Source organism: Calypte anna, chromosome 22, assembly GCF_003957555.1.
Source record: "Calypte anna isolate BGI_N300 chromosome 22, bCalAnn1_v1.p, whole genome shotgun sequence".
In the NCBI taxonomy this organism is placed as follows: Eukaryota; Metazoa; Chordata; class Aves; order Apodiformes; family Trochilidae; genus Calypte; species Calypte anna.
Genome location: NC_044267.1, coordinates 3,431,687 through 3,449,478, shown reverse-complemented (window position 1 = coordinate 3,449,478; position 17,792 = coordinate 3,431,687). Strand labels below are relative to the sequence as shown.

General features: G+C 46.2%; 1 protein-coding gene across 2 annotated transcripts in view; it reads right to left on the bottom strand.

The window, feature by feature from the left end:
* The window catches only part of DPYSL2 (dihydropyrimidinase like 2), a 48,166-nt gene extending 31,118 nt beyond the window's left edge, over window positions 1–17,048 (bottom strand). The window contains exons 1-4 of one of the 2 annotated variants that reach the window (XM_030463952.1): window positions 16,945–17,048; window positions 15,864–16,227; window positions 4,199–4,287; window positions 2,704–2,888 (exon numbers count right to left, since the gene is read on the bottom strand). In XM_030463952.1, the coding sequence (XP_030319812.1) occupies window positions 2,704–2,888; window positions 4,199–4,287; window positions 15,864–16,208 (619 nt within the window). In that variant the 5' untranslated portion in view covers window positions 16,209–16,227; window positions 16,945–17,048. Of the gene's footprint in view, window positions 1–2,703; window positions 2,889–4,198; window positions 4,288–7,482; window positions 8,010–15,863; window positions 16,228–16,944 lie in introns of those variants that run through there. The other variant, XM_008499363.2, reaches the window with a different exon arrangement.
* Between the last annotated feature and the right edge of the window lie 744 nt (window positions 17,049–17,792).

The window sequence follows — 17,792 nt, the reverse complement described above, 5'->3', positions numbered from 1 at the left end:
AACTCCTGTGTGCTTCCCTTGGATGAGTTGGCCATGAGAATTGAAAGGAACAACATGGAATTTGAGCTGAGCTGAAAATGAAGTTCACTGAAACCAAACCAGACATGCAGGGTGAATTCCTGGCACTGCTGAGGTCAATGACAAAACTCCCCATTACCTTGCCAAAGCCAGGATTTTACCCATGGTTTTTATAAAACCAACAATCCATAGAAAGCTATCCAAGATTCTTGTTTTAATTTCACAGGGAAATGTACATAAAACAAATATTTCCCTACAATGATTGTAAAGTAAACAGCCTTAAAGTGCCCTCCTGCATGCAAACGTGAAACAAATTGAAGCATGAAGCCAATTAACCTGTTTTCTTGCCCCAAATGAGGGCTCTGCATAAAAGACAAAAACAGATGGAGTATATTTGTAAATAAATAACACAAAGCTTGCTTAAAGCACAAATGAAGGGCCAGGGGGGTACTTTCCCTCAAAGCTCACATCCATGAGGTTGGCTTTGCCAAAAAAGCCAGAGCTCAATGGGAGAGGAGAAGATTCTCTTTTGAAAAGTCCCAGGCACGGTACTCAAAATATACAATGAGATAAAACATTAGCATGTCATTTCCAGGCTGCAATTTGTTTGTGGTATTATGAATCTAGTTCACTAAACATACCATTTATCATAAAAGATAAAAAAATGCTGCCATCAACCACCTGCTTTGGGAAAAAGCAAAGGCCACCCACCAAGAGCATGCTCACAAGGGCATTCTGCATGCTTCCCTGCAGAAAATCATCTTTGCAAATAGTGTAGTTTTTCTAAGAAGAGAACAGCTGAGCTGACACAGAGCAGAGTCCCTAAATCTTTGAAGTCTAGCTGGATTCTTTATCCTGCTTTCCACTGTTCAGCTCCAGTTGCTGATACCTGCCCATCAGAAATGTCTCTCCATCATCCCCAGAAGTCCAATCACTGCCCCTGCTGCTACACTTTAGGAGGATGTTGGTTCAGAGATGATTGTGGATTCTGGTTTTCTAACCCAAAACACTCAGGAAGGAAGTAAGATCAAGTTTAGCCCAGATGCAGATGACAGGGAAAGTTACTTTGATATAATTCAGCTTAACAAAGAACAAAATAATTCAAGTATGAACCAGAGGTTCATAACAGAGGAACAACCAATGAAACAAAGTCAATAAACTGAAGGTGCAAATAAAATACCACTGGAGTGCTATTAATTTAAATTGACAGCAAAAATGTGAAGAAAAAAAGGATATTAGTTTGCACAATGAGATCATCCACAGCTACACTCCCTCTTTATGTGCCCTGTTCATACACAAACTTTAGAGTATAAAGTAATAATGTATTAAAAATAATTTCCTGGGTTATTTCAAGGTTATTTATTTGAAGCATTAGACCAAGTTTATAGGCCAGACAAGCTCTTTGCCAGATCCAGACCCAGAGAAAGATTTGTTTCTGAAACAGTTGGTTTAGTTGTGTTTGGACCACTGACTCCTACTCCCAAGCTCCATGTCAAACAATCCCAATCTGCCCACTGGGACAGGGATTGAAGATCACTCTCAACTATCCTCTAAGAGATGAGAATGTTCTAGTTCCTAAGGAGCCAGGTTTGACCTGAGGAGGGTTGGGCTGATTCCTTGCTGTGCTTAAGATCTCTTTATTTCAGTGGCTTGGACAATAGACACCAGTACCTGTTCTGAACCATGCTCTTTTATTTCTCTGTTCCTGAACTCCCCTCCTGTGGAACAGCAGCACCTCACAGCACATGAAAGAATGCAAGACACTCAGATACTGTGTCACTTTACACCTTTATCCTTGATCCAGGTATTTGGCAGCAGACTCCAGGATGTCATGTTACAGTTTACACAGGATCAGCTGCACTGCAGCAGAGGAGTTTTTTGGTTTTGTTTTTTTTTCTCAAGCAAGGTTATTAACAATGATTCAGTTATGGAGTTTGAGATCCTGGCTTTGGCAAGCCAAGTGTCTGTAGCCAAGAGAAGTGGGGACAGATAGCCTGGAAGTCACTCATGTGGATTTATTTTATAGCCAGAGGGGAACACCAGGAATGTCTAATTCTGGTGTCAGCAGAGCAGTCAGTCTGTCTGTCTTTTTATTTTGAGATACTTTCATTTCCTGATTTCTCTCTTCCTCCAAAAGAGGATATGAGCACAGAAGGAAGAGCACTAACAAAATCCTGCTGCTCAAGCTGGGTATGTAAGTGGACATGTGCAAATCCTGAAATAAGAGGCCCAGTTTTCAAAGACACATGGTACATCAAGCCTCTGAGTGTGAACCATTTGATGGACATCTATCCATGGACATCATGGAGAAGGGAACCAAGGAACAAGAATGTGGAGAATCTCCTATTCATACTGAAGGTCAAAGTGACACTGGTTTCAGTAGAAGCAGACCCAACAATCTGGCAAAGTGCCACAGGAAGCAAGGTAAACCCTGCCAACAGGGAAGACAAGAGTGAAATGACTGACAGCTGCAGGGTGTGAAATCCTGGGATCTTGTTGTTTCCCCACCCTTTTTTCCCCACAGTTACAGGAGGTTTTCTCAGCAACCTAGACAGATATCAGAAATCCCACACTATTGGTACCTGCTCCAAAATATCACCCAACTTACACAGTCTACAGTTTCTGTACCTATCTGAGAAAGAGAAAAGCAAAGCTTTCTTGGAAGAAAAAAACCATGCAGCTTACTGATCATGGTGGTGCCCCCAGCCAGGGCAGCCTTGGTCCCTTGGAAGAAGTCATCAGCAGATGTCATCCCCTGCTCTGGCATCTGGAAACGGGTGTGAACATCAATCCCTCCAGGAATCACCATCCGGCCATGGGCTTCAATAGTTTTCACTCCCCCTGGCACAATCAGATTCTCTCCTATTTGCCTGGGTACAGAGGTTTCAAACAGCAAGTCAGACACAAACACCTGTAAGCAAACACCCCTGTGCTACTTAACCTGCCCAGTGTTATCTTTGTCCACAGAAAGCAACATCCAGGAGCAGCATCCAGAGCTGGCAGAACTTTATTCTCCCCCTTGAAGCCATTGCATAATTGAGAGCAAAATGAGCAATTAGTTCAGGGCCTCAAGGCAGTATTGGATTTAACAGGAAGGAAAAGAAGGAGCCACACTGGCAGGCAGCTGGAGATGGGACCATGCAGATCATCAGATGATCACTGCACCAACACAGCAAGAGTCTGGGGAGCAGCTTTACTGGGACTGGACTGGGGTTGCCAAGGGACAGTTTAGCTCCTGATTCTTGCTATCCAGCAGCAATTTAGATGTTAGCATTGTTTTGGGAACACAGGAAGAAATTTTGCCTCTGTGTTGGCTCCTTTCCTTTCATGCACAAGTGTTATCTACTCCCTGCACAAGTACAAACCCATGCAGACACTGGTTACCAAATTCCTGATGAGAACCTCAAGGGTCTCTCAAGCCCAGCTCTTCAAAGAGTTCATTTTTAAAGTGCAGTGCTGGATGAAACATGGTAATTAATTGGCTGCCTTTGGCTGGTTCCTTTAACTTTGATTAGCTAAGCACATGTGCTGACCATTTAGCCAGAGCAGGAAAATTCCTTGTTTGTAACCTCTGGCTCATCCACTTTTTCCTAACAGTAATTTTCCAAAGAAATCTGTAGTAAATTTCAAGTGCCAGAAATGTACATTTTGGGACTCAAAACACAGAGGTGTCCTGGAAGGAGGTCTGAACCTCAATCTTTAAACTCACTTTTAACTTTAAGAGGGTTTGTATTGATCCTTGCATCACAGACTAATAGAGGGCAGTACTGCAAGAGACCTCAGGAGGTGAGCTAAGGCCTCCTGCCCTACAAATAGAGAGTGAACTCTATTAGGATGCTGAACTGGGGATTTAAAGCATGTTAAGTAAAATGCTACAACACAGATAACTTCAAACATATGTGTCATCTCAGCATGAGGCTATTCACATAGCTAAAATTAAGCACGTGTAAGTACTGCCTTGGCCCCTCACTTTGATAACAGTGGGATTTTTTTGGCCCATTTGTTTGTTGAACACAACATCATGTTTTTAATGTTCCTCCCTAAAACAGCAGCATCCACGTGAAATATTCTTTTTTCATTGCAATCTAATACAGCAGCTGAGACCAAGTTATTCCTTGCTAAGCTGAAAAAACACTTCTGGACATTTCCAACTGTAACAAGGTGTGAGGCATTCACTTACTTTATCAACCCATCTTCCATGTAAATGTCTGCATAAAAAGACTGGTCGTCATTAACTATTTTACCACCTTTGATCAAAAGCCGATCACTCTGCAACAAAGAAGCACACAAGGAAACATAATTATTCTCTGAGAAAGAGTCTGCAGTGTCACTTCCGAGATGAAAGAGCAGAGATGGGAACAACCTCTGCATTATTCACAAGTGCATGTCAAAACACCAGTCAGTTGCAGCACTTTCAACTGGAAAGATAAAATATTTTATTTTAGCCACAAGTCCTTTCATCACACTAATGATCCAAGCAAATAATAATAAATAAAAAAAAAATTAGAAGGGAAAAGAAATTGGGTTCCAGCTGGCTTGTCTACTTGGCAGCTTCCCTCATACCTGAAGCTGCCTCCATCACCTAAAGCAAAAGCATTAAATAATACTTTGAGGGATGTGTAATAACCACATCTCTCTTTTTTCTGCCTTGCTGTATGCAAGATTTCCTACATGCAGCCACACACTGGAGTCTCTGCTCAGCTGTGAGTCAACTCCTGTCAGGGAAATGGACCAAAAGTCTGTTGCCAGGGGTTACACAACACAAACAAACTCATTTTGTCCAGCTTGGTGATGTTTCGATGCAGCAGATACTTGTACCACTGCATAATCAGATGGAAATAAGCACATATTAGCAAATAAATTAAGAGAAAGATTTTTAAAAGAGTTATTAAAATTCCCTCCAATTAGAAGACAGTTTGGCAGGAACTGAGAGGTAATTAGAACCAGGCAGCTAGCAAGTGATATGCTTTTATCATAGTCCAGTTCACATCTTGCTTTTGCAAGACTGTAAGTCAAAAACAGATTTTTTTTTTATATTTATTTAAATATTTTTTTTTGCAGTAGGCATAAAGAAGAGTGAAACACACCTTGGATGGGGAGGAAAGTTAAAAGCAACCACTACATTCCTCTGGTTCCTTCATTCCTCACATTTCAGATGCAGATATTTAAAGCAGAGCACACACACAGGTTATGCAGCACTTGAAACTACACCTTGACCCTTCTGCCTGCACTTGTACTTACCCTGATTCTCTTCCCTCCTTCCAAAAAGGTCTTTGTAAGAGAACAAAGCTGCAGCAGAACAGCCCAGCCAAAGGCTGGGGAAATCAAAAGCTGACTTCCAGACTGGGTAGAAAGCAGGGTTTTAACTTGGTGGTGCCTTAAATTATAGCAAATATGGACAGGGACAGGGGTGCTCAGGGCCCTTATTTCCAGTTGGGGCTCCTCCAGTAAACAGAAGAATCAGGCAAAGAGCTTGTAACAGAACTGAAGAGCTGGGAACACCCAATTCTCAGCTGACACAAACCTGACATGGCCCTTTTAAGCACCAAAAGGGTTATGTGAATTGCATCAGCTACTGCTTTATACCATCATATCTTTTATATATCTATAGATCTTTTAGAAAACTGCTAAACACCTGACTGTCTCTCCTTCCTCCTCCCTTTTTTTTTTTGGCTTCTCCTTCCTTCCTCCTACTCTGCAATGGAGAGTTTCCCTGAATAACTCCACCAAATCACAAAACAAAGAAAGAAAAACCCCAAGATTTAAATTTAGGATCTGCTGTGAATGCCAATAAGCCCGGAATGAATTAACTTGGAGGGTGAAAAACCCACTTGTCTCTCAATGCCAGGCTCTCCAGCAAGCTGCCCTACATGTTTACCATTCCCAGCAACACTGCAGTATTCATGCCCCCCTCTAGTGCTGACTCCTTGTGCTATTAAAAAGGCTGGCAAGGAGTGAAATCAGCTACTTTGGCCCTGGATGTCACTGACAGCCCACGTCCTAATGCACTAGGAAATATATATAGTGGCCAATAATCATAATAATAATTTGAAAATGCAGCCTGGACCATTTTAATGATGCTCTGAAGCCTTCTGCTACTAAACAGGTCTGCTGCTGCAGCTGAATGCAGGCTCTGGAGTCAGTAGGAATCCTTCTGTTTCAGCCACCTTGGAGACAAAAGCTCCTGCAGTTTGCAACTGTGGAAGGGCTGCCACGAAACCCCTATAAATTCACCCTCCTGATGCAGTCAAAACAACACAACTAGACATAGATTATCTTTCATCTCCCCTGATTAGTCTGGGAAGATTGATTCCGGGTTTATACAACCAGAATCTGATATTTATTTTTTTCCCCCTGTCCCTGATCTACACAACACAAATCAGAGCTCTCAGTCAGAAGGAAAATGCGTCATGCTACTTTTGGCCCATGATGGGGATTCAGCAGTCACCTCCATCATTATTTAAACACAGGCATCTTTATAAACTCTCCATGGAGGAAAATAATTCCCCAATCCTTCCCCCCATCCACCCAAAAAAAAAAAAAAAAAAAAAAGGGGATGCTCCATTTATCACTGGACAATGTTGTGCATCCCCTGCCTTCCCTAAACATCGTTTAAAAGGTGAACTGCACAGCTCAGAGGCTCCTGCCCAAATGTCACACTTCAAAGCTCCATTTCAGAGCTCACTTTTCTGCCTCCAGGCTGAGGAAGGAGAACTGAGATGGGTGTGTCCGTCAGGCTGGGAGAAGGAGCCGCTGGCAGTAATGAAAAACTGTGTCGAAAAAAAAAAAAATAATAATAAAAAAAAATAAATAAACGGCTGTACCAGCCCGTTAGATGCCAACATCTCGCCTTACATAAGAAAAGTTAGTATCCTCGGATCTGCAATACCTGCCCTAAATCGGCTCCCACAATAAGGAAGGAAGGGGGGGTTTATATAACGGCTCCTTCCCTTTTTCCCCCAGGATTGCATCGAGGAGGGGACCGAAACGTGCACGTTGCCAGAAGCTTCTTGGGGGAAGGAAAAGGAAATCCTGCTCCATCCCCAGCCAGCCGGAGCAAGGGGCTTGGGCAAAAATCCCCCCTCGGAGCCGCCCTTCCCCAGGCTTGGCGGCAGGAGGGAGCCGGGGGGCTCCATCCCCAGCCTCCCCCCCCCTTTTCCCGGCCGCGGCTCCCTCTGTCCCCGGGCTGGTGACACCGACTGCAGCGCCGGGCTGGGAGGGCGATGCGGCTGAAACCCGCACCCCGCTCAGCATCCCGCGGTTCCCCCCAGGACCCCGCAAACCCCCGGACCCTTCCCCTGCCGGGGCGTCCGGCCGCGCTGCAGCACAGGAAGCGCTGCATTAGAGTCTGATCTTATTATCCTGCCACGAACCCCCTGCCACCCTTCTCCCGGCACACAAAGGGCTTAATCCCCGCGCACCCCTCCCCCCTTCCCCGCGTTTATTCCCGTGCACTCGACTCACCGTGATCCGTGGAATATTTTTCTTCCCCTGATAAGACATCTTGGGAAATCACTCCCCAATGTATTTATTTCTTTAATAATTATTTAATTTTGGTGGGTTAGGTCTTTTTTTTTGTTGGGTTTTTTTTTGGTTGGTTTTTTTGTTTGTTTTTTTTTTTCCGGAGAAGCGAGGCGGCTGCTGTATCGCTATTGTCTCCCGTGCAGCAACTGCTCCCCCGACCTCCCCTCCACCGGAAAAAAATAAAAAAAATAAAAAAAAATTAACGATGATTTCAAAAATAGAAGAAAAATCAGCCCCCGAGCTCCAATCGATGCGATCACAAGGCAGGGGAGCTGGCGGGGGGGTTCCGCCGGGGAGGGCGCGGCACGGCGGGGAGGCGAGCGCTGCTCTCCGCAATGGCAGGGAGGGAGAAGCAGCCACCCCTACGCGTCTCCCTTTCTTCCCTCTGCCCAGAGCCCAGCCCAGCCCGAAGGAGCCCGGCCCACCCCAGCCCGGCCCATCCCACCCCAGCCCAGCCCGGCCCGGCCCAACCCAAACCCAGCCCGGCCCAGGGCGGGGGGGCGGGAGAGGGGGGGGGAAGCAGCGCCAAGAACAGCCGCGGCGGCGCGGGAAAGGAGCGGCGCATGCGCCCTGGGCCACTCCCCCTCGCTCCGCGGTGGGGGTGTTGGGGCGTGGCCGACAATCTCGGGACGCCATTGGCTGAGCGCCCGGGCAGTATGCTAATGAGGAGAGCGCGCTGTCCAATGGGAGGAGGAGAAGGCGCCGATAGGCAAAGTAGGACGTCAGGAGGGCGCGGAGCCGCGCGCTCCTGGCGGGAGTTTGGCGGGAGGAGGAGGAGGAGGAAGAAGAAGGGGAACGGGGAAACGGGAACTCGGGACCGACCCCCACCCGCTGGGCCCCGGGATGCTGCTCAGCGGAGCTGCACGGAGCCCCCGCACCGGGCGAGGGCCGGAGAGCGGGAGAGCCGTGCGAAAAGACATCCCCCCGCCCCCCTCCTGGACTCGTGGAGCCTTTCCTGCTCCCCCCGGCGGGGCTGGAGAGCCCTACGGGAGGAGAGGAGGCTGCCCCGGCGGGCTGTAAAAGATGCTGCCCTCCAGTGCCACCCCACCCTGCTTGGCCCTATCGGAGAGTAAAGCTGTTGGAAAGCGTTAGCAAAATGTGGGGAAGAAAATAATGTTTGAAGCCACTCCCCACCCTTAGCGTGGCTGCTGCGCTGTCAAGCGCCTTCTCCCACACCTCCTCGTCCAGAAAAAGTCCGGGCTGATGTTCCCCTTTCCCATTCCGCCTCCTGTGGTCACTAACCTGAAGCTTCAGAGCCAAGGCAATGGGATCAGAGCTATGCACATAGGTCCTCTCCACTCACTCTGGCCATTTCTTACTATCCCAGTGCTGCAAACTCCACGTTCAGTGTTTCAGTCACACCTGGCAATTTCCCAGTCCCTGAACTCCATAAGCTGGTACTTGAAGGAAAGAAATGCACAGAAATGGCATAAGTATTTCCTCATAATTTACACTGCACTTGCCCCAGTGCAATGGAGGGAGATGGGACTGATGGCCAGAGTGTGGGGTAACCACTCACAACCCAACTGTTTACACCAATTCCTCCTACACCTTTGGGAGGACTGGTAAAACAAATCCACTTTTGCTTGAAGGTTGTAACAATTAATGACTGAGCCAAACCTACCTTCCCCAAGTGTCCTGCAAAGCAAACTTCAAGCTCCTCCTATCACAAAGTGTAATCATCCTTATGTACCCACCTTGTTCTGTGAAACACAGCATCCAGAAGAAGTTACAGCCTTCAGTAGATTACTCCAGGAACTCATTCTAAAGGCAACATCTGTTCAAACAGATGACAATCAGGACCTTTTATGTACCTTAGTTCACAGGAGGCTATAAGGAAGGGAGTAAGAGAGCTTTTTCCTGGCCATAGGGAAGGTATCAGACAACATTTAAGTAGCTAATATGCCAATCAGTTAATATCCAATTAGTAGCAAATGAAAAAGTGGCTCGTGACAGTAGCAAAATGATTAATTTGTTGGCCTGTAGGGCTTTCTTTTCATTTAGTGATTAGAATAGACAATACTAAATGAGTTATCCTGCCCCTCTCTGATCCGTGCTGGAAGAATTTCTGAAACCTCAGCATATTTTTGCTCAGAACATGGAATAAGGAAGCATTGCTAAATTTAGACAGAGCAACTGTTACTTTTTTTGCTCTTTAATGGCAGCTTTCCTCCCCAGTTTTCTATCTGAATGGTTTCCTGCCTTTGCTTGCCAGGTGGAAGAGTGTCTTCAGCTATCAAAGAGGGAGCAAACAGTGCCTAAGGGTTTGAAAGATGGCAACAAAGCCCTTGGGCAGCTGATCTGAGATATGCAAAGTCCAGCTCCCATTTCTAGATCCTGGCAGCAGCAATATAAACACAGAGGAACAACCACAAAAATGGGCAGGGGTGTAGGAAACACCTTCACCTCCAGCACTGACTTTCCTCCCTGAGCTGGGGAAGGTAATTTCAGTACTGCTGTTGTGCAACAGCAGTACTGGCTGGAGTTTGCACCTTCTAAGAGCATGATGTCATCAGCAGATACTGTATTTCTAAAGCTATCCTTATCTACTCAAAGACAGATATTTAAAATACCTTTTTAAAAGGTAATCCTTACTGCACAGGAGCCTAATTCAGAACCATTCCATAACTTGACTCCAACAGTGCCTAGGGTCAGAAAGTAATAATGAATCTTCAGGTCACACTTAGCTTTTCCTTCCCATCACCATGTTGCAAGTACCTAAGTAGTACAGAATAAAATAAATTAAGAGATTAAAGGGCTGAAAAACAGGGTTGTTCAATACTCAGCATCTACACAGCACCAAATTCTTAAAACTTCCATCAGGTTTTGCATGTACCCAAAGGATCAGAACTGAGCTCCCAAGATCTATCTTCCAGCTCCATTATACCAAGTGCCAACATGGCCCCATTTTCTTTCCTTTTAGCAATGAGCAGAAATGTTCAGTCATAGAATCATAGAATTGGCTGGGTTGGAAGGGACCTCAGAGATCATCGAGTCCAAGCCCACTGATCAGGCCCTGATTTTCTGCCATGAATCTGCCCATGTGAATCTACTGCATGAGCTCCAAGTTTCAATGACTTGAGAGGAGTTTCCCATGGACTGAGCAACCCCCTGCATCTTAAGAAGTGTTGGAAGGATTAAATCCATGGCAGAAGGAGTATCTCTGTCCTTCCCAAAAGCTGATGAAAGAACTGTACATTATTAATCACTATAAACTAAATAGCAGAGGGGAAATAGACTTGCCAATGGGCATCTTTTGGCTTGTTTTATGATCTTACAGGAGAAAATTAAATGTCATGATATAGCAATAACCATAGAGGTCCAACATGCTACTATGAGGAGGTAAAATCATAGCAATTGTCAGAGAAAAACCTTTTTTTTTTTTTTTTTTAATATAGACTGAGCTTGTGAGGGGAGAGATTCACTTTCTACCCACACAAACAGGTCGATAAAAATGTACATCTGATCTGCAAATTAAAATTAACCTTGCCATTGATTTTGTTTTCTTTTAAGTCCCAGGAAACCTTGAGAAGGTTCAGAAATAACTTCATAAGAAGACTATTACTGTCACAGTGTGTTTCTCAGGGGAAATGTCCTGAGCATTTCAGGTGCACTACAATTTTAATTGTCCTTAAACAAGCCCAAGATGCTGCTCCACAGTTAATTTACTATCACATCGTGTTACTGGGAAAGAGACAGCCCTCAGAAATGTGGTCTCCTCTCTAAGCAGCTCACAGCCTACACTCATGCTGTGACCTCCACTACAGCACTTCCAGAACAACAGGCATGGGATATTTGGGCACCTTTATCATTGCTCCTTCTTTTCATCCAGTGGAAAGAATTTATCAGCTCCAGGCCAATGGGAACCATGCAGAGTGCCTAAGAAATTGCTGTTTTTCATAGTGATTTGGACTGTTTCTTCACATTATAATCACTTCTTCCCCAAAAACCTACAGGACAAAGTATCTGGGTCTCAGCAATTGCAGCTTTGCCTGCCTCTGACATCCAGGACAATCATCACTCTAGACAAGGAGAAAACAGAAGTCAGAGCCTTATTCTCCCACTGTGAGACTCACTCCAGAGCTCTGGGAGTGCCCAAAGGAACAGGATGTGACTTCAAGGTTCACACAGAAGAGCAAAGAAGTTTAATTTGGGGTAGATTTCCCAGAGCTCTGCCCCAGATGCCATCCCTTTTCAGGGTAAGAGAGTTGACACACAACACTCACATCTACTTCATGTGAACTTGGCTGCCTACATCATTCCCCAGCTTTGTGACAGAAAATAGACTCAGATTTAATGTACCACAAGACAGACAAGTGACATGATGAGTTAGTTACACATGGTCCTACAGGTAAAAACGTCACAGACAGACCCAAACAACTGCTCAGCACCTACCAGACCAGACCTCTGAGCTGGCTCTGCTCCAGAGTGAGAGGGGAGATCTGACCCCAGGTGTTTAAGTTTTCCCTCCAGTCAAAAAAAAAAAAAGTTGTCCCTTTATCAAAGCCACTTGCTGGTTCCTGCATGAGACAGAATGCCACTGGTAAATTCCTGACATAACCCTGACAGACCACTTGGATGTGTATCATGTTCCAGCTATGCAGATTGATGGCTTTGAGAGGGATCTCAGAAGTTAAGAGGACTTTGGCTTTTGTGCTTATCATTGTTAGCTTCTCTATGCTTTTTTGGTTTTGTTTTGGCTTGGTTTTTTTCCCCAGTAGTCAAACAACTATTATGATCCACTGAAAGAACATGCAGGCCATGCATGTTTTGCAAGCAATGATTGTCAAAATAAGGCAAGAAAAATTACAGGCATTTTAACACATTAAACTCATTAACCCCCCATTTCCAGCTGTCTGGAACAGCTTCTTTGTTTCACACAACAGTTCCATTAATGTTCCAGAATCTATGATTATTTGAGCCCTCAACGTCCTGCTGTTCATTATTTCTCTCCAGGAATGAACAACCAGGATCCTGAGAGCTCTGAGGTTTTAGCAAAGAAGTCCACCTGAGTCAAGAGCATCAGGAAACTGTTTTTCTAGTGATTGCTCTCCTGTAAACTCTAAAATAAAAACATGTCCCTAGTCTCTGGGTAGTCATTATTGGTACTTATCTCATTAAAACAAGACATGGCACTGACTGCTGCAGTCAGACTCCCTGTCCTGATGCTGCCTGATCACCAAACCCCAGTGTAGGAAATGGGCTTAGAGGAGCAGAGCAATTCATGAAAACAACACCAAGTGTTTATTTGGCTCTGAACATGAGATTCCTGTTGGACTGCAGGGATGGCCCAGCTGAGATCAGGGCCTCTGAGCACCAAGCAGTCCTCAGCCACTGAACAAGCAGCTGCAGCACCAGGAATTAACAGCCTGAACAGGGAAGATGACAAAGCTTAAGCTGGGAAATAACAGCATTAATTCTCCAAGGCCTGGCAGCCAGGAAATAGCAGGGCTTGCCTCAGATCTGCTGACTTGCAGACCTGTTGAATAGGTCATGCTGCCTCCAGGGACCCAACTGTAAAGAGCTGCTTAAACTAAGATGGAGAGAGGCTTCCTGGTGCCTCCAGAGAGGATCTTAACCCTGAATGATGAGGCAGCAGGGCCCAGAGGCAATACAGCCAGGCCATGATAGATGCCTATGGAATACCCTAGACAGGACAGACACAAAGAGATTTGATTACCCTTATCTTTGCCTGCAGAACAATATATTACAATTTAATGTGGAGTAATTACATTCCTTTTTTTATCCCCTGGGCACTTAAGCCCTCAGAAAAATAAAAAAAAAAATAGTTTACTCACCTTGTTTTGCTAAATATTTCAGTGGAGATTAATACAAGATTTTTCTATACAGTGACAGAAAGGATAACTGTGGTTGAAAGCCACTTTGGATCCAGTCACTTCCTAAAATAGTTCCCCCTGTATGTTGATTATCATATGTATTGACAAAAAGGGCAACTATTGTCAGCCTCAAGCTAAAGAAAAAGAAGCAGTAAGATTCTAGCCTATTGGGAAATAATTTATGCAAGCTATAAATTTAAGATTCTTTAAATTAGCCTGCTGTTCCTTTCCACTATAATTTAGATTCCTATCACATGACAACAGTCTGTCCAGGGAGAACTTATTTCAGCTGTGTTACTAAATAAATGTTTTAGACAAAATGGGCCAAATTCAGTTGCAAAACTTCACAAGCCTTCCAATTCCCATCTGAAATTATTTCAGTGCCCTGTTTCCTTTAATGGCACTTCCCACAACATTATTTTTCTTTGCCTTTTTTAATACATTGAGCTTTGATTACCAGCATAAACACATTTCTATTAACTACATTGAGGCAAAGCCAGTTGTACCCACTGAGGATCCAACCACTGATCCAAGCTAGAGCTGAAGTCAGCTGGAAAAGCATCAAAGCTAAAACACTCCTGAACACTCCTGCAACAAATCCTGCAATCCACAGCATGACATTTGTAATAAACCACTGCACTTACCCAAATGCTCACAACCCCTCTCAACACAATCCCTTGGCATCAGTGTTATGGAAAGCTAAGGAGAAATAACTCCAATCTTTTGCATTATCTCACTATTTCATCCTCTGTTAAAATATGTGACAATCCTTAAGAACAGAACAAAAAAATCCACACTTTTTTAGAAACAGTGATTAATATTCTGTGTGGACTTCTGATTTCTTTTTATAGTATTATACTTAGAGGGTTTTATCATACTGCTACTAAAAATAATTCCTATTTTCAGAATTAATATATCACCTGATTATACTTCTGTCCTACAGGACATTACTTCATCAAGTTGTCCAAAATTAGCCCTTAAGATATTCTAATTGCAAAACCTTTGACTCCCCAAGCTGCAAAGGTGGATGCCCTCTACTCTTGAGATGCACCTTGGTGAGTTCCACAGGACTAATTAATCATGGGAAGTTACTCAATTAGTAGCCACTTCAACATGGCTGAACCAAACCAGAAGTACTTGTAGCAGTAAATTTTGTTTGGGTTTGACAAATAAGATGTGAGGCAGCATGGAGCAGATCCCACTCCTCATGAAGGGCTGGTGCATAGGAAACTCCTGAAACTCAGGGGCATCCCCCCCAAAACCAGCAGTTGTTCAGGTGTGTTACTGGGGCTGGAGTCCTGAGGTTACTGCAGTAGGAAGAAGCAGAGTAGGGATTGACTGGGGGAGGATGAGCCCCCAGTAATACTCCTAATAATATTTCACATTTCTGAAAGCAGCAGAAAGTAATGAACCAGCCCATATTACAGACTCCAGGGTGACTGCTGCCTTGTATATGCAATCCATAGCACTAATAAATATCAGGAGGCAAATCCTATAAACAGTTTTCAGGATGGACTGCTCCAGAAACCTGCTGGGGGACTACTCACAGAAACTCTTGCCCAGTATTTTAGAAGTTTACCAGTTTGCTGGTTGGTGCTTCATTTCATTTCCACTCTTCCAGCCTCTGCATCAGAGCCAGCATTGTCAGAGGAAAGCAGAAAGTATTTCATGGCTCAGATCTGAATGAAGCTTGCTTAAATCTATTTATCAAGGAAAACAAATGTGCATGGTCAGCCAGACTAGTGGGTTGAATGGGTCTTGCCCCAAGAAAAGGACAGGCTTTATTACCCCATGACATATACAGAGAGTGAGGAAATAGCTCCAGGAGTCTTAAAAGACTGGGAGGAGTTCAGTGGGTTTCTACCAGAACGACACATCCCTGTTAGAGTCCCAAATCTTCCTGAGGCAAAAATTCCCACCCTAGCTAAAAGCCTGGATGAAAATTGGTACTGAAATACAGTTCCTGTGGGTCACTCTGGTCTGTCCTCTCCTGGGAGGAGGGGGTAAGAGTTTCCCCTGGAAGAAGCCTGCAGGGATTTCATCCCTGTAGGTAGAGGCTCATTGATGCTCTTTGCTAACAATTGCAGTTCTGTTCCTGTGAGCAGCATTCACTCACTGGGTGGGGCATTTTACTACCAGTGCACTGGGGGAATTGCCTAAAACCCAAATCCATCGGTCAAAACCAAGGCAGGGTGGGGAGAGGGAAGGTTTTTGGGGGCATGGAGGGCTCATTCTTCTGCCCTGCTCCCTGTGCACACACACACACCTGCAGAGAGCACACGGATAACATTAGAGGGCTGGCAAGGAGGCTGTAGCAGAGATGCTGCTGCTCAGAGGAGGACATTGCCTGCCACATGCATGTGAGGGAAATGAAAGCAAGAAACTGCAGAGCAGACAGGATACATCCCCTCTGCTGCCTGCTGAGTGCTCAAGTTGCAGCTCCCTCAAAGACACAGATATATATATATATATATATGCACCCACCTTGTCATTCAGGTTCTGCAGCGCCTCCTTCCCAGTGGCACTCCTGATCTCCACCTTTCTCCCAAAATCAACAGATGGTTCCCCTCCCTTCCCGCTCTGCCTGGAATAGAGGGACTGAGCATCCAGGTGGGCAACATCCTTCTGCTTTGCCACCACTTTGTTAGATCCTCGGCTCACTGAGAGGGAGTCGAAGTCAATGGTCTTGTTCTCCAGGGAGCCTTCCACTGGGCAGAACATGCCACAGAATTTCTGCCGGGGCTTGGGACTGCCCGAGCCCAGGTTTTTGAAGAAGGCTGGAACCTCTTCTTCCTCCCCTTGCCGGCCAGACTGCTTCCTCTCAGCCATGGCTTGTGTGGTCTCCTTGCTAAGGGAAAATAATAACAGCAGTAACCAGGAGGATCCTTCCTTCACACACACACTCACACACACAATCACGAGAAAGAGGAGAGAGAGAGAGAGAGAGAGGGAGAAAAAAAAAAAAAAAAAAGGAGATTGCTCTGGAGCTACGGCAACATCAATGGCAAAGGGCTGTGCCTGGCAGATCCCCTGCCCCCATCGGTACAATATAGCCTGTGGCTGGCTCTGTTTTCTTTGATGCAGTGTAAAGTTGAGGGAAGGTTGGGGCAGATCCTGGTGCAATCAAGGGAGGGAGGAGGTTTCAAGTTCCCAGCATCCAGATGAGGAGGGAGGGAAAAGGAGAGAGAAGGAAAAAAAAAAAAAAAAAAAAAGGAAAAAGAAAAAGAAAAAAAAAATCCTCACTCTGCAGCAGAAACTGAGGATTGATCCGGAAGTGATGCGAGTGGTGAATTGGCAAATGGACTCGATCAGGTTGGAGCAACAGCCCCCATCACACACACCCTTTCCCCCCCCCTTCCCCAGCGTGCTGCTCTTGCTACAAGTTGGAGAGGCTGCTGGGGACTGAGCAGCCCCTCACCTCCCCTCCGGCTGCTTTGGAGGCGTGTTCCCGAGGCAGGGCAGAAAGGATCTCTTCCTGCCTGCTTCTCACCACCCTCTCCCCATCCTCCCCGAGCTCCGCAATGGTGGAGTCAGGGAGTGCTCCAGGAATCCTATTGTTCCTCACTTTCTCCGAGCAGCGGAGCCGGAGGGCGGGGAGCTGAGGTTGGGTTAGGGGGAGGCTGAACGCTGAGTCATCTTCCTGGGGTCTGGGGCATCGCTGGTGCCGTGGCTCGGGCAGAGCCTCTTCGGGGGGAAAAAAGGGTTGATTGATGGCACTGGAGAGAGAATGAGAAAGAGAAACAGATGGGAGAGGGGTGTGAGAACCGAGGGGGAGAGGAAAATGAGCCGCTACCCAGGACTTACCTTCGGGAGCCAAAATTAGTGACCTCGCTAGTCAATTAAGCCTCTGCAATGCCAGAAGCCCCCAGCCCCTCCCAGCTGGGGATCGGGGGAGGCAGCCAAAGGCGGCTGGGGCTGAATGCAGCTTTCTAGAGGAGGAGACACAACAGCAGCCCCTTGCCTCCCCACCGCTGCCCATGCCGCCAGCCTCCCCGCCCTGGGAGACGGAGCCAGGGCTGGGAGAGAGAACCCGGGGGTCCGGGGTGCGGAGGGTCCCCCCCGGGGTGCAGAGGGGCCGGGCCGGGCCGGGCGCTGTCCCTTCAGCACCACCCGCCCAGCGGCTCCGAGAGCCGAACCGGGGGGCAGTGAGAACGAACCCTGAGTAGGGCTCAGAGCCGAACCGGGGGTCAGTGAGAACGAACCATGAGTAGGGCTCAGAGCCGAACCGGGGGGCAGTGAGAATGAACCCTGAGTAGGACTCAGAGCCGAACCGGGGGGGAGTGAGAACGAACCCTGACTAGGGCTCAGAGCCGAACCGAGGGGGAGAAAGAACGAACCATGAGTAGGGCTCAGAGCCGAACCGGGGGGCAGTGAGAATGAACCCTGAGTAGGGCTCAGAGCCGAACCGGGGGG